At 45.3% G+C, this 16,750-nt stretch overlaps 1 protein-coding gene across 1 annotated transcript in view; it reads left to right on the top strand.

Annotated features, from left to right (window-relative positions):
- ppp1r9a (protein phosphatase 1, regulatory subunit 9A) overlaps positions 1 to 16,750 on the top strand; it is a 56,000-nt gene that overhangs the window by 15,138 nt on the left and 24,112 nt on the right. The window contains exons 3-6 of the mRNA XM_076302130.1: positions 4,478 to 4,610; positions 5,089 to 5,209; positions 8,281 to 8,385; positions 11,539 to 11,674. Coding sequence (XP_076158245.1) covers positions 4,478 to 4,610; positions 5,089 to 5,209; positions 8,281 to 8,385; positions 11,539 to 11,674 — 495 coding nt within the window. The remainder of the gene's footprint in view (positions 1 to 4,477; positions 4,611 to 5,088; positions 5,210 to 8,280; positions 8,386 to 11,538; positions 11,675 to 16,750) is intronic.

Raw genomic sequence — 16,750 nt, 5'->3', positions numbered from 1 at the left:
CAAGGAGAGAGAGAGAGGCAGAGACAGAAAGAGGGATTACATGTAAGAAAAAAGCTATAAACAGAGGAGGAAGACATGTGAGTGGAAGAGGTTGTGAGGGGAGAGACAGACAGGGCAGAGAGAGAGTGAGACGGAGAAAGGGAAGACAGTGTGTAATGTCATAAGGGAACGGGGGGATGAAGTGAGACAGGGAGAGGAGGTGAGGTTGAGCTGGGGCTGGTGGAGGTTGGAAGAGACAGAGATAGATTGTGCCTGAGAGGCTCTTGCTTGAAGCAGTTGCAGAGCATCTCCAGCCTGCACAAGATGAATATGAATTTGAGGAAGGAGTGAAGAAAAGTGCAGCCGTTCCTGACAGCTCATCTCCAGGCACGCGCTGCGCTGCGCTCCGCTTAACAGGCACCAGAAAATCCCCGGCACCTCTGCCGCCCTGCTCCATGTGCAGCGAGAAGTGTCATTTAGATTCTCCCAGCAAAACACAAAACATACTTCACTTCACATTGCTTTGATTCATTTTCTGTTGATCAAATGCTATGAGAGACAGGGAAAGGGAGAAAGCAAGAAAAAGGGGGGGGGGGGGGGGGCTACTGCCTTATGATGGCGAGACCAAAGAGAATGAGCGTGTTTTTGTTTTGTGTTTTTTTTTTTTTTTTTTTTTGTGAGACGTCAACTGCCTCGAGCATCGATCAAAAGGCTGGCTAATGAGATGAGAGATGGATGGCGGAGATGGAGAGGAGCGGAGAGGTGAAATGAAACGAAACGGAAGATTGGAGAAATCATTAAAGGCTTGCGGCAACAGCTAAGCTAAACTAGTGCTGAGTCATCATAGGGATCTCTTGACAACTAATGAGGTCTAGCATTCATGGTTGGGCCTGCGTGGGGGCAATGCACAGTTTAGTCATCAATGTTAGTTGGTTCATACATTTCTAGCCGTCGTCAGATCCCCAAAGCTACCTTTGAGCCAGTAGAAGCATGCTTCTGCATCTCTTCAAAATGAACATCTGAATGGTTTAGCATGGTTTCATCTATGTTCCTTGCTGTCACCATCACACCTCTAAAGTTAAATATCTAGCTCATTTATCCAAGTAAATCTGACAAACACACATCACACCATGCTTTGACCTTGTTAATGGGGGATTGGTATGGGCGAGTGCAGAGCAGTAGTAGTAGCAGTAGTTGTATACTAATGATTCCTAATGGAAGTAAGTTGCCTCTTCAGACATAACCCCCTCGGACACTGTTTACTCCTGAGGTAATAGTGGAAACAGCAGACAACACCGTTCAATGGTAAAGAGACCCAGGGCAGGAAGGGAAGTTAATCAATAAAGTGCAACATGACATTTCACACAGATGACTCTGAATTCTGTATTTAGGGAAACCCCTGACTGAGTTTAAAGTCATGGCCGCTTCTCTCTCCACTGCTCTGGCCTATATTCCAAATAGATCTGGTATATTGGCGTCTATCTATATTGACGCTGGACCCTAACCAGGTCAGAGGATGTGGCTGCAGTACAGCCATTAGAGCTGGAGGTGGAGGATGACTGGGGCCGCCTGACCGCTAGGCCATGGTCCAGGGGGGTGGGGGAAGTGGCTGTTCCGTTATTGGCTTCCTGTAGAGGGTGGACAGTGTGTCAGTGGGAGTTTTGAGGTGAGATGGATACTAGGGGGTGCAGTTACAGTTAATGATGTGAAGAATGTTCCGGAGACTGTTCTCTTCTCTGCTTGCCTGGCAGGGCCGGCTGTTGATGGAGCTGAGGCGTCAGACCACTTTAGCTGGAGCGTGTCTGCCCTGGTGATGTTCTCTGGGGAGGGCAAGAGGCTGCACTCTGTGTCTGTTGATCTTTTCCCTCCATCTCTCACTCTGTCTCTCACTCTCATTTTGTTTTTATGATACTGTGCCTATTTTCAAGTTTGTCTCCTGCTTTGTGACCTTGTTTTCTCTCTCTCTCTCTCTCTCTCTCTCTTTCTCTCTCTCTCTCTCTCTCTCTCTCTCCCTGTTGGCTCTATTTCTCCTGCGTGTTTTTCTCTTCCCCACTGTTTCTCGTTCCTTTTTTCCCCTCTCTCTCTCTCGCTCTCTGTTTATGTTCTCTAAGCAGTAGTTCATATGAATTGTCGGTGTATTGTTCATATCTGACACCTTATGTATTCCCCCTGCTCATAGAGATGTTCAGCTGTAGTCGAGCACGGTGGTTGAGCCCAGACTTTATGGCCTAATTCAACAAGCTGCCTTCACTTCTGGCTGCGTTTCAACTCTATCACACTGTGTGGCGAAGACCTTGAAGGTTAAAGACTTTCACCGCTTTTCAGTCTCTCCCTCTCTTCTCTCCCTCCCTTCCCCCCTCTCTTCTCTCTCTCTCTCTCTCTCTCTCTCTCCCTCTCTGTCTTGCCATCTATTGCTCTCTCTGTCTCTCTCACACAGTTACAGTCTTCATTTTGTTCCTCCTGCTCCTCCTGCTGCACACTAGTCATTTTGGCCATGTGTGTGTTTCTTTAATAATGCATCGGCTCCTTATCACTCTAAATGATTGATGATGGGAACTTCACAGAGACAATGCTCCGTAGGCGATTTTCTTAGCGTAGCCATCTTTCAAACTGTGTGTATCTAAGGCAGATATCGTGTCAGTTCTTCCTGTGGACCAGACTTATTCACCTCCTTGGCTTTCTGCCTTTGTAATTCACAATTACGACACATTGTATAGGTCTAGTTTTCCTAGCAGATGATGCGGCATGAGTTGAAAGAGGCCCTAGTCATTTGTCTCAGGAGGGCCTGAATGGCACCTTGTTGTACACGCCACATGCTTATTGGCTGATAGATTGCCACAATTAACCCAAATACCTGCGGTGGGAAAACCAGGTGAAGGGGATGCTGTTACTGTCAAGGTTGGCAGGAATGAAGGCAGTGTCTCCATCTGTCTGTGTGTGTGTGTGTTCAATGTTCATACCTAGATATATGTGTGTGTGTGTGTGTGTGTGTGTGTGTGTGTGTGTGTGTGTGTGTGTGTGTGTGTGTGTGTGTGTGTGATGTGTATGCATGCTTTGTGCTTGATATACTGTGTGTGTGTGTGTGTGTGTGTGTGTGTGTGTGTGTGTGTGTGTGTGTGTGTGTGTGTGTGTGTGTGTGTGTGTGTGTGTGTGTGTGCACGTGGTGTGTTACCCTCTTGGCCCCACATTTGCACCTCAGCGCTCTGCGGGGCCGGTGACGTGAATATGAGGTGACGCGCGCGCTTTAGGAGACGTGGCAGTGCCATCACGTTTCCCCAGTCAAAAAGATGAAGAGCGACAGCACTCCCCCTCTGCCCCCTAATTGTATTGATCACTGGCCTTCTCCTCCAATACCATGTTGGACAGCTGCGAGGATTGTATCGCATTCCTGTAGCTCTGCACTGAAAAGCTGGCAATACCATGGCCTTGGATGTAATTCTCTCATAGAGACACTCACATACAAATTCACAGTGATGTGTGGTGTCATGTGGGATAAAACCACAAACTCTGTCTCAGACAGTGTGAAATGTATCCCAGTATCCCGCATTTCATGCTATGGACAATTAAAAAATGGTGGTTCCACTGCGCTTCTGGAAACAATCCGGCACTTCATGAGAGAGGACCGGTCATGCAGTAAAAAGAAAAGGATCAGATTCCTTTATTATTAGATTGCTTATTTTTTATCTTAGAACAGCGCAGCATGGACTCTGATGAAGACGTAACCACATTGAAGTCAATTTGATAAAAGGTAGATGTTATATAGGCTAAATAAATGAATGAACACCCACCCAGCAGTATGTGCCGTCTCAGTGAATATATAGTCACTCTCATTCTCAATGAGATCCTCACCTGCCTGTATGCAGATGGTAGCGCATGACCTGAAGGAGGCCAAGCATGAGTGTGCTCTTTTCTCTCTTCTCCCGGTGTCACCTTGTGCCAGTTCAGAACCCGTTGTAGGTCACTTAATGTCTGTGTCCTTGCAGGAGGTTGAGGGAGAGGTAGAGTCAGCACGTGTCTTCATTTTTCTGAAACTAGACAAAAGTAGCCTGGTCGTTTTTTGTCCTCCTAATAGTGCTGGTGCTGATGACTCGCCACATTCGGTGAGCTCGGCTAGTAGTCAGTGGACACATTTGGCGATTCCGGCACCTTTTTTGGCACCTGGTCACAGACTCACTGAGAGCTTAGGCTGGTTTACCAACCCTCCCTCCACACCCCCACCCCCCTAACTCTGAACCCAAAGTCAATCACATGCTAGTACACGTATCATAGCCATGTGTAAAGCTGAGATGTTTGGTCTCATAAGTATTAGAATGAAACCACTGTTCCCCTCTTTCTCTCTCTCTCTCTCTCTCTCTCTCTCACTCTCTCTCTCACACACACACACACACACACACACACACACACACTCTCTCACCAGAGCTCTCTTTAGAGCTGTGTGTAACATGACCTCCAAAAGGAACTAAGGCTTGCCTCTCTCTTTTTTTTTCCTGTCGCGCAGGTTTTTAATACCTACTCAAATGAGGATTATGATCGCAGGAACGAGGAGGTGGATCCGGTGGCATCCTCGGCCGAGTACGAGCTCGAGAAGAGGGTCGAAAAGCTGGAGCTTTTCCCCGTGGAGCTGGAGAAAGGTGAGCTCCTTAGGCCGTCTCAGAGGCTGGCCCATAAAGAGGAGTATTGTTAGGTGTCAAGCCCTCTCTGAACGTCCTTATTTAACTCACCCCACAGGGACCTGGTATGGTTTTGCATGCTGGAACAGTCTACTTCCATAGAGTCACGTATATATATATATATATATGCTTCCGGGGATTAACATGAATGTTTTAATACAGATGTCAGTGCATAATCCTCAGTGGGTTTACTCACTGTTTGACCTTATCTACCCTTTATGTGCCATCAACCATTTTATCTAGTTGGTCTTTCATCCCTTCATTCATTTTACTGCATCTATCCACATGATCTATATTCAGTTCCTACAGCAACCACCAACCCATTTTTGTCTATCCAGGCCTGTACAGTACATAAGGAATTCAGTTGTTAACTTTGCGTCAATAATGTGAGTTAATAGCATTAGTCGCTTGTCTGCCTTTTTCTCTGTGCCCTGTTCAGATGATGACGGCCTGGGCATCAGCATCATTGGCATGGGCGTGGGTGCCGACGCCGGGCTTGAGAAGCTGGGCATCTTTGTCAAGACCGTCATTAAGGGCGGAGCTGCTGAGAGGGACGGCAGGTAAGCGCATCATCAGCGTGCACGCCCCACCTCCCCATCCCCCCCCGCTGTTTGCCACCCGTGAACACAGCACTCCAGCAACCGGTGCCCAGATAGGGGATTAACGTGTAAAAAAATCTTAAAATCAAATCGAAAGTGCAAAGGCACTTTTTATTGTGTGTGTGTGTTGTGTGAGTGTGTGTGTGTGTGTGTGGGGGGGGGGGGTTGTGAGCCTGCAGCTAAGGAATTGGAGTCCGCAGGTGGGAGACGGGGCTTAGGGAGTTCAGGGAGGTGGCAGGGGGGAAGATCACAGTGCACAGCGGGGGGGGGCTACCTGTGTGTGTGTCACGACGGCTCACTTCCTGTGCAGCTCACTTTGATTTCCAACCGATGGGATTAACACGTCTCCCGTGGAGCTTGTCCTGGGAGAAACCGTATGAAAAGCTGGGAACCGTAGCGTAGGAGGTATCTGAGGGATGCAGGGAGAGATGATTGTGGGATCGCTTCTCATATCTCCGTCAGATGAAGCTAACGTAATTTTGTGTCTTATTCTTTTTCTTTCTCGCTGGAAGGGAGGCTGGCCGCCTCGATGGAATCTGAGGGTGGATCGCCTTGACAGCAGATTAGTGTAGAAAATGGAGAGAGAGAAAATGAGAGAGGAAGAAAGAAAGAGAGAGAGAGAAAGGAAGGCTGGGCCTTCGGGGTCGCAGTGGGAGGGAAGGAGGGAAACGTTTGTTGCCCAGAATGCAATTTCCCCCCGTCATTAACCACCTGGTTGAGTGTGAGCTGGGAGTGCGGAGATATGCCCACAGAGTGCAGCGTCTCAATCCCTTCATCCCTTCGAGGGGTCTAATGATGTTGGGTCCTCACACAGGCAGCCATGTGCATTGGCATTATTCAGGAGAATCTGAGTGGAGCTCTGAGATTGTGTCTTTGTATGGGATGACCATAGCTGACTATGAGGATGACTTTACTGCATCTATCTCAGAGACCTGGATCGTGCTGCATTCTCCACTCAGTCTTCTAGTAAAAGGTTTAGAGAGGAACATTTGATGAGATGGATGAGAAGAATATATTTTATTGCATGATGCAATGTGTAGAAACAGGGCAAAATTCAGTTAAAGTGTGTAGTGAAACAGAAAAAAAATCCACATAATGTGATCATGTGATTTGTAAATGCACATCCATAAAGGATGTATTTTTGACTCTGGTGAAGAATCCATGTCCTCCATTTCTGTTGTACAGTAATATTTTGGACTAAGTAGGGTAAATATCACTGCAGTATTCACATAGGATGTGAACATCATTTTATATGCAAAATTACATCACCTCCAATGTCAACTAGTACCTCCTACACTACTGCTCTGCTATTTCATACATCCCCCTCACCCATGCTGGGAAGATGTTCTGCTTTGTGAGGCGAATTAAAGATAACATGATATAGAGTAGAAACGACTTTTGTTTTTTTACACATCAATTATTGATTTACTCTCTACATGTAATCTTAAATAGGGCACACAAGGTTGCTATGACTGACTAGAAGGGAGTGTTACATTTTCTGTATTGTGTGTGTGTGTGTGTGTGTGTGTGTGTGTGTGTGTGTGTGTGTGTGTGTGTGTGTGTGTGTGTTGCTTGCACATCTGTGAGATAAACACAACTGCTCTGATTGATATTGTAATCACTTTCTCAGTGAAATATATACAGTAGCAAGCTTTTAGTCCGCTAACTAACTAGCTTGTGTGGACAATTATAGGTACAGATTCATCCCAGAACCCCTGGCACAATTCCTAAGAAATCAATAAACAAATCCAGTCCCTTTTATGACTGAAAAAGAGTTGGTATTTCGCAACACCAACAGGATACAACACTGCTTTCCTTTGCAGAGCTGAAATTGTGTGTACCATTCCAGGAAACGCTTCAGAGGAGTACTTTGTGAGCAACAGTGGTACACATAAACAAGCATTATTTTAATGGTGGCTCAGACCTGTGTTAGGACATTGCAGTGAGGTTGGGTTACAGGTTAAAGAGGACATGTTTTACCCCTTTTTCCCAAAAGATTCATAAAACGTATGTGTCATACCTTTTTTTAAATAGCAGAAGGATGAAGAACAGCAACACCCTTTTCCACCCTGTCTGGAGAGCCCTGTTCAGAGTACCCTGTTTGTGTGCCTGTTCCGTTACAAATATTGGCATCTTGCTTGTTGTACTGTACCTCAGCTTCTTCATTCTTGTTCCTGAGGATGTGTATCTATCCTGTTCCTGAGAAACTCTATCTTATCATCAATTAACATTGACACTTTGTACACTAAATGCCCAAACATTGAGCTACTTCCAGAGCCATTTTCAAGTTCCTACTTGTTACTCGACATGCCACTCGACATGCCAAATACGATGCCTGTTGAAAAAACGTTGCCCATTGAAAAAATATTGCCCATTGAAAAAACGTAACTGTCCCTTGATTTATCCTTAATATCTTCATGCCGTTAATATATGGAGAACTTGAATATTGGCACATTAACATTAACATAGATAATATAACATAACAATGTAAATGAATAGAATTGATTTGAATAGATGGCCAAAGGATCTGAGTAATTAATGGTGGGACATTAGTCTTACATTTTGGACTCTGTGAGCCTGGTTTATGAGACACAGCCAAATAACTTAATTTCCTCCTTTGACTAGTGAAAATGGGCAGCGAACTGCTGTGAACTAGGCAATTCACACTCTGTTCTCGCAAGCCTCAAACTCTCAGTCCAATTTCTTCTCTCTGACAGATAAGCGCCAATAGTTTTTTTTGGAACTGTCAAATTATCAAAATGCCAAATTGATTCACAACTTGGTTCACATGACAAAATTACCATTTGCAGTTCTCAAAGGTACAGTAGATACAGTAGGCTACAGTTCATATGTTGCTCAGATGTTATTACCGGTATGTATGCATACATTCAATTTTGTTTGAGAGCTGACTTTGTATCCTTTTAATAGTGCTTTTAATGATGTGTTCAAATGTACTGTATGTTGATATATCCTTCGGGAGCTCTGTACTGTTGTCTTAATCTATCTGCTCTTCTTCTGTGGTTCTGGTGCAGGATCAAGGTGAATGATCAGATAGTGGAGGTGGATGGCACCAGCCTGGTGGGAGTCACCCAGAGCTTTGCAGCTTCGGTCCTGAGGAATACTCATGGCGTAGTGAAGTAAGCGAACTCCCTCTACCACAAAAAACACCAAAAACACACGCACACACACACAAAAGCATGTAAACACACACAAAAACAGACATACGTATATGTAGTTCATGAACTTACTTTCTTTCTCTCTCTCTCTCTCTCTCTCTCTCTCTCTCTTTCATTCACATACTGCACTCACATACTCTATGTCTCTCGTTCTTACATACTCTCTGTCTCTTGTTCTTTCTCTCTCTTTCTCTCTCTCACATACACACAAACCCACATACACACATAAACACACACACACGCACACACACACACACACACACACACACACACACGCACACACACACACTTTTGTCTGCCACAACACCAGTGCCAGCCCAGTACACTGCTCATGTACCAACAGCACATCTACACTAAGCAGAGGATCACATTCTATAACATTCACAAAGACCAGTGGCTCAGAACAGCCTGCAACTGCACTGCACTGCACAGCGCCGTGTCGGTGCCTCTAAATCTCCTAGTAGTCTCTGTGTGGGAGAACATGAGAGTGGTGTTCCGTCACGTTGCCTCCATGCAACTCTCCCTGTGTTTGGCTGGGAGAGGGAGAGAAAGAGAGAGAGAGAGAGAAAGAGAGAGAGAGAAAGAAAGAGAGAGAGGAGCGAGACCCCCGGCTCTCTCTTTAACCGCGTCCCACCGCCTCCCCTCCGACGTGCCAGAACAGTGCGGCCCTTTGTCCCGCCGCAGCGGGGAAGCGCCCCGAGAAAAACACTCCTTTTCAGAAACAATAGAATGGCACAGCATGGAGAGGAGGCTTCATTTTTTAAAAGCGTTGCGGATGGCTGGCAGGCCGACTGGCACAGTAGCTCACCAGCAGTCTCTCCATGCTCATTTCACTGTCATAGTTATGACTGACTGGGTAAAGGGCATTTTCTCTCGTTCCCTGTGCCTCCATGACACTCTTTCTCTCCCTCTTTTTCTCCTCCTCTCTCTTGTACTCCCTTCCTTTCTCTGTCTCTGCGACTGCCGTTCCCTCTTTCACAGGCATAGTAATTATTATGATTGGAACATCAGTGGATATGCCAAAGTACAGTTACTTAAATTAGATTTCATAGTGGCCATATTAGAGTTTATTTCCTACTTTTCGTGCAGTGATATTTTAGCACAGCGTGATGCTTGTAATATAATGCTTTTCAGTGTTCTATGGGGTAGATTTCAAACAGGCTTTTCAGAAGGTTGAGGTGACTCTGCTGAAAGCCTTTTCAAAAATGTGCTCTACTCAATCGCACCATATTTTTCTAGATCTTATTGTTGGCATGTTGGCTTCATTCTATGTGTTCCCCGCTCTCCTCCTTTTCCCTCTTTTTCACTCTCACTCCCTCACTTCCCCTTTCATCCTCTCTTTTCCTTCTTTTTTTTTTTTGAATCACACTTTCCTATGGCAGTCCCCCTCATTCACCCTCAAGAAGGATATTGCATCGTGGCCCAGATTCATCATTGGAGCTAAATTTATCTGTGGAAATTATGCAAGGCTCTAACTGCTGAGCGTGGCTGGACCCCGGCCCTCCAATCTCAGCCAAGAGTCGCTCAGCGAAGCAACACTTGAGTGGGAGTGACTCACAGTGTTTGCTACAGGAGTGGAGGAAGAATATAGAAAAGAGCCCCTTGGGTTTCGCTGTGTGGGAAAGGAGGTTGATGGGGGGGTCTTGGCATTGGGTGAAATGGTGCGGACATCCTGATCTTGAAGTGTGTCGTGTCATGTTTTGAAAGGAAAGGATGTCTCCCTCGTATAGGAGGTGTGTGTGTGTGTGTGTGTGTGTGTGTGTGTGTGTGTGTGTGTGTGTGTGTGTGTGTGTGTGTATTATCTGAGTGTATGTGGACATGTGTGTATGAGTTTGCGTGGGTGCATGTTTCTGTTCTGTGTGTAAGGGTATGTGCATGATGTGTCTGTGTGTGTGTGTGTGTGTGTGTGTGTGCGTGTGCATGCGTGTGTGTATGTGTGCATGCCTGTGTGCCACTGCAGTAGGTTCCATTCCCAGCATGCTGCTTATACCATAGCCAGTCCGACCCCCCGTGTTTCGGGAGTGCTGACAGGGCGAGCTGTTTCCAGGTCAGTGGCTGAGCCGCTCTAGCCAGTCAGAGCTACAGCAACACGCAGGGAGACAGCCCTGGAGAGAGAGAGAGAGAAAGAGAGAGAGAGAGAGAGATAGAGAGATATAGAGAGAGAGAGAACGAGAGAGAAAGGGAGAGAGAGAGAGAGAGAACGAGAGAGAAAGGGAGAGATGGACAGAGAGAGAAAGAGAGGGAGATACAGTAGGGTAAACCCTGCTGTGAATCCGCTTAGTTGTTGCTTCAGATGTCGATCAAGTTTCGGGGGTCCTGCAAGCTGACTCGCTACGTTAAGCACTGGACCACCTATTAGGGTCTTCCTATTGAGTGCATCCACAGACCTCTCTCCCTACAGCATCCCCACCTCTCCTCATCATGTCCACTCATCCATCCTGACAGAGCTCTGTGGGACACTCATAAACAAGGCACGCCCATCAGTCACCGTAATGGTGTGCTGGGATTGTTTGTTTCCTGTATTGTGTGCATTGGGGAAACTTGTTTGTTTAGTTGCTGTTTTTTTTCTTTTCTTTCTTTTTTTGTTGCTGTAAACACAGTGGCTTTTATAGACATAAGGTTGGGCGCTCTGCCTGAAGATGTTTTTGACCGTAGTCAAAAGGTAACACTGACACAATGCAGGATTGACACATTGGTCATTTTTTTTCACTTAACCTTTAGGCAAATAATCTTTCATCTTGTTGACCTATGCCTCCATTGAGTGGCTCAGAAATGGCATATTTAGTTTACAGAGCTATCTGAGCAGAAAACTGTTTGGGTGATTTATGGATGGTTTGGGTTAAGAACCAAGGGCACTAGGAATATAGTTTAAGGACACAGCACAAGTGTAAAATCTCTTTTCTGAGATAACACTTTTTTTCTCACTTGAAAGGCCATGAGTGGACTCAGTTGTCTGTAGCGTGCCAAATGATTTTTCAACACTTCAGCGACTTACACCCAAAAACGTTCCCCTCAGGAATTTGACTGTAATTGATTTGGGATGAAATCTTTTTTCCCGGTCACCACCACCGCCACTGACTGCGCTCACTTCCTGTTTCCTGTCCCCTGGTGCAGGTTCATGATTGGCCGGGAGCGGCCGGGCCAGGAGAGCGAGGTGGCCCAGCTGATCAGCCAGACGCTGGAGCAGGAGCGGCACCAGCGGGAGATGATGGAGCAGCAGTACGCCCAATACGATGCTGACGACGACGAGGTGAGAGCCGCACCAGCGGGGTTACTATAGAAACTAGTAGTCAGTGTTCGCTTACGGCTCCTACACACAGTTGTGTGCGGTGCAGTGCTGGAGATGCATCCCATCCACTTTACATGGGCTTACGTCATCCGTTGCCGAACTGAATTGTGGGTCCGTTGCGTTGCGTTGCTCCCGTCGCTCGCGTCGAAAAGATCAACTTTTGCTGCACCGACAGACAACAACAGAAGGCACCAGCCAATCAAATTACGGTTATACTTCAAGTAATTTGCATAGCTACCGTCGGGAACACCCACTGGCATGCGTTGATCGAACGCCACTGTGTGTAGGAGCCGATGTAGCATCTTTTTTGGAGCTGGAAGCATACAGTAGGTTTTAAATTATAATCCAATGGTGTAGAGGCCGAAAAAAAGTTAAACTTTTCAGTAAAACACACCCCAAGTCAAGCGCTTATTTGACAGCTGACCAACAAGCTGACTTGTGATACTTGTGTGTTCATATAACAACCAGCAGAAATGGTTGGTTAGTGCTGGAGAGGTTTATTATGATTGACTTTGAGCAAAGTGAGCTACATGTATATGTTACGAGTTATCCTCTTGGCACCTACCCCATGGAAGCTTCCAGGACACCCGGGAGTTTGTGTGCAGACACTGGGGTTTGTATCAGTTGTTGCAGGTGCCCAACATGATTTTTTCTAAGGATTCGTCCTGTACCAGACACCTGTCTTTTCTCTTGTGCATTTGTGTTCTGTGCTTGAAGTATACAAGTAAGGTCTGTACTAGAGAAATGGAAAGTCATGAATTGTTCAAACTTCTCCTCAGGTTTGCTGGAAACAAGCACAGTCATATAACCTGGTAGATGTAGAAGCTGGAATCTAAGGTAGAAATAAGGATGACCCCATAAGAACGTTTTTGGATGTCTACCCTCTTTAATGTGCATGCCCGTTTCTCTCTCATCTAAGCAAATTTGGCAGATATCCCAAGGTTGATTAAGTCCAAGCTTCCCACACAAACATAAAATGCACAGTGAATTACAGTAATGCAGATGATTAGTGGTTTGTGCATTTTGCATGTTGATAATTTGTGTACACTTATGGTCTCTGTATATTTCATTATGTACTAGAAATTATAGATGATTTTATTTTTGAATGAGAAACTGTAGCAGAGCTTGCATTCAACACACTCAGCCTCACAAAGCAACACACACACACACACACACACACACACACACACACACACACATTATCACTCATCTCTCAGTTGCCCTCTGTTAGTGACAGTCTGTCGGGCAGCCCTAAAGCACAGGTGATTTGTTTTTCACACATTAAACACAGACAGATAAACGCATTTCGGTAATGCTTGCCTCCGTTGCCATGGCAATAAGCAGCTACATTAATGCATCACTGCGAGACCTCACAAAAGCACCCAAGTAATTAGATACCATCACTCAGGCGGTCATAATCACGCCTATAGGGGCAGCGGCAGACGTTAGCAGCTCCCTCTTATGATTTGAGGACTGGGTGATCATTTCAAGTGCCAAAGAAATGTCAAGGTGTCAAAGAAATGATTTGTCCTTGTAAGACGGCATACAATTTAAATGCAATAATGTGCATCAGGGGGTTGGGTGGTGGTGGAGGCAGTGCTGGTGTTAGTGGTGGTGGTGGTGGTAGTGAGGGTATTTAATGGTATTCAGGCACGCGTCCTTCATTACTTGTCAGTGAAAATGCAAATCGGGGCTTGGATTCGGGTGTCTGCATTAATGCGGGGCTGTCGAGACACTGGCAGCCCGGAACAGACCATGCTGCAGCTACTCCTCTCTCTCTCTCTCTCTCTCTCTCTCTCTCACCTGCTGTAATGCTACCTAGGCTTGAGTTGTCTCAGTGTGAGATCTTGCATACACACACAGGCACACGTCACACATTTGAGTCCTCCAGCGATCCCTCCATTATGTTCTCCATTAGTCACAGCATTAGGCTAATAAACGTGCGCAGGTTGGAGATGTCTGCGTACAAGACAGTCTGTACTGGATTCTTTGGTGTATTTTAAATGTTTAGAGGGTGTGCCTGAGAGAGAGAGAGAGAGAGAGAGAAAGTAGAGAGAGAGAATAGAGAGAGAGCATGTGTTTTACCCAGGGGATAAGTACAGTGGCTTGTCACAACAGTCATAATGGTATTTATTGTTTGCTGGTCTTAAGACGTGTCATGTGTATATGTTTCCATTTGTGTGTGTGTGTGTGTGTGTGTGTGTGTGTGTGTGTGTGTGTGTGTGTGTGTGTGTGTGTGTGTGTGTGTTTGTGTGTCAGCTCTAGGTGTAAGATTGTGGATTGGATTAGTACAATATCAGGGAAACAAGGATCCTGATGGACATAAGTGTAAAGGGTCTTACAGAGTAGTACTGTGTGTGTGTGTGTGTGTGTGTGTGTGTGTGTGTGTGTGTGTGTGTGTGTGTGTGTGTGTGTGTGTGTGTGTGTGGAGGGTGGATTCAAAGAATATAGAGAGAAGGGAATGAGATGAGAAAAAGAGTTAGAGATGGTAAGTAAAATAAATTGCACAAATGGAAAAATAAGGGAAAGGCGGGATGAGATAGAGAAGAAAGAAAGAAAGACAGGAAGACAATAAGTAAGAAAGAAAGAATGTAAGAAAAGAAAAGACAGAAAGGTCCCCTCCAGAAATGTCCTGCTGGGTGGATTAGCACAGCAGCTCAGCATAAGCAGCTGCCTTAGGCTGCTGTCCATGCCAGCACTGGTCAGAAACAGGACAACAACAGCCTAATACACACACTCTCTCTCTCACTAACACATTCACTCTCTCACCAACACATTCACTCTCTCAATAACACATTCACTCTTTCACTAGCACATTCACTCTCTCACTAACACATTTACTCACTCACCAATAAACACAGGCAATTCCTAATACATATACACATGTGCTCATGATCTAATACACGCATGCGCTCACTCACTAATATACACACATGCACTTGCTCGCTAATATACACACATGCACTCACTCGCTAACACACATGCACTTGCTCACTAATACACGTGTGCTCACTCACTAATACATACACATGCACTCACTTACTTACAGTATATACACACATGCACTTGCTCACTAATACACACACATGCACTCACAAACTAATACACACACACATGTGTTAACTCACTACAGTAATATACATGTGCTCACTCACTAATACACACACATGCACTTTTACATTGAGTGTACAGTTCTGTATTTGCCCCTTTACTCCCCATTTCTAAAATAGAATAATTATTTTCAGTGTGCCAATGAAAAGTATATAACCATTAACCACATACCTGCATGCCTCTTTTGCAAGCAATGGAAGGGGCATGCAGAGACATTGAGGTGGGGTCAGTTCAAAAGTGGATATGGCACACATGGTGATATTTTCCCCGTTGCCTAGCCCGAGAGGACATCGCCTGTGATGTCGACGAGGACTTGTGGCTAGATCTGAACAGAAGGCAGGATCCATAATCCCTCCCCCCAACCCCACCACACACACAAGAAAAAACATATTTTTTTCTTTTTGAAAACATTTTTCAAAGGCAATTTCTCCAGTAATTGTTTTTTTTCTTTTTACTTTTGTTTTGTTGCTACATTTTTGTTTAGAGTAGGCCTACATTCACTTACAGCATTGCATTGATGTAGTGGTGATAACTGGTGCATGTGTGTATGCTTATGTTGAAATAATTACAGTTTTAGAGAGGACTGTTGAGTTTTCATTGCAGTGATTAATTTTGCCATACAAGTGAGTTGTTTATCTCCAAGTGCTATGTCTTTTTTGGCTGTGCGTAGAGTTCTTCAAAAAGTGTGTAGGCAAAAACCTTAATATACATACTCATATAGAAATGCGTATTCAACTATGCCGTATAGCAATGAAATGAAAGACTTCATTAATTCATTATTCGTGTAAAGATATATTTGAATATGCCGCCACTCTCACACAATCTCACAAACTCCTGTTCCTCCTCGACACTGTGTGTTACTGTAACATCTGGGGCTTTTCATAGAGCGCAGTCGGCCCCGCCTGCTTCCTGGAGCCTCAGTGCCTTCCTATAATGTAAACCCTGGCGCAGACCTATAGACTAATAGAGGCTGACATGCTGAAACGAGCTAATTGCTCTCCTGTGGCCAAGCCAGCACAGAACAGCAGCACTCAGTAGCTTCAGCCTGCGTGTAGAGCAGAGTGGGAGGAAAACTCACTTTAATCTCTGCTCATATACGTCCAGGTGCTTTACATCGATCAAAGGCCCATCCATTCACTGGGCATGTGTGTGTGTGTGTGTGTGTGTGTGTGCATGTGTGTGCGCCAGGGTTTCCGTTGTCCGGTAATTACCGGACATTGGCCGGAAAAAAAATGAAATGTCCGACAAAATTAAATCTCTCCGGTCAAATTGTCCGATTGAAATTGGCTAATAATCCCGTCCCCTAACGCAATCTGAATTTGAGAATAAGCCTTAATATGTAAGCCTATATTATACGTCCTCTGGCTATGTTTTTAAATGAACAGGCTCTACCGTTTGAAAAGTAAGCTATTAAACAACACGCATAGCCTATGCTGCATTTCAAAAATAGGAAGCGCACGCTTAAAACGTCCAACAACGAACAAATGAGTGAGGCGGTTCAAACATGGCCAGGCCTAGGCAGACTAGCCTTAAACGTTTTTTCAGAGGCCAGACGCGATGGATGATGATAAATTGGTAATGTCTGAAGCCTCAGACGTCCGGTCAACTCCACCACCACCAGATAAAAAGCAGAAGTGTCGGGCGTATCTGTCGGAATCAGTGACATTGTTAGTGGAGTTGCGGGGGGTGCGGCCGCTCCAAAACACTGTCATACACTGGACATAAAGTGTTCTTTACCCAAAGCATACAGTAGGCCTATGCGTTCTCTGTCTATGATCATCTGCAGGGTTAGGGCCTCCTCGACGAGGCGATTACTGGTCCGCGGATAATTTCTGGCACAATTAAACGGTATCATTGAACCGCGGCCGAAAGAAAAAGAACCTAAACATTTCCCAGAATAGGAAACATTTCTTAATGTATTGTTAT

Source organism: Alosa pseudoharengus, unplaced genomic scaffold (genome assembly GCF_046254945.1).
Source record: "Alosa pseudoharengus isolate Yale_2024_CS ecotype anadromous, Long Island Sound unplaced genomic scaffold, YU_APseudo_1.1 YU_APseudo_1.1_scf_23, whole genome shotgun sequence".
NCBI lineage: Eukaryota > Metazoa > Chordata > Actinopteri > Clupeiformes > Clupeidae > Alosa > Alosa pseudoharengus.
Note: the sequence above shows the minus strand (reverse complement) of the source record. Positions and strands in the feature narration are given on the sequence as shown.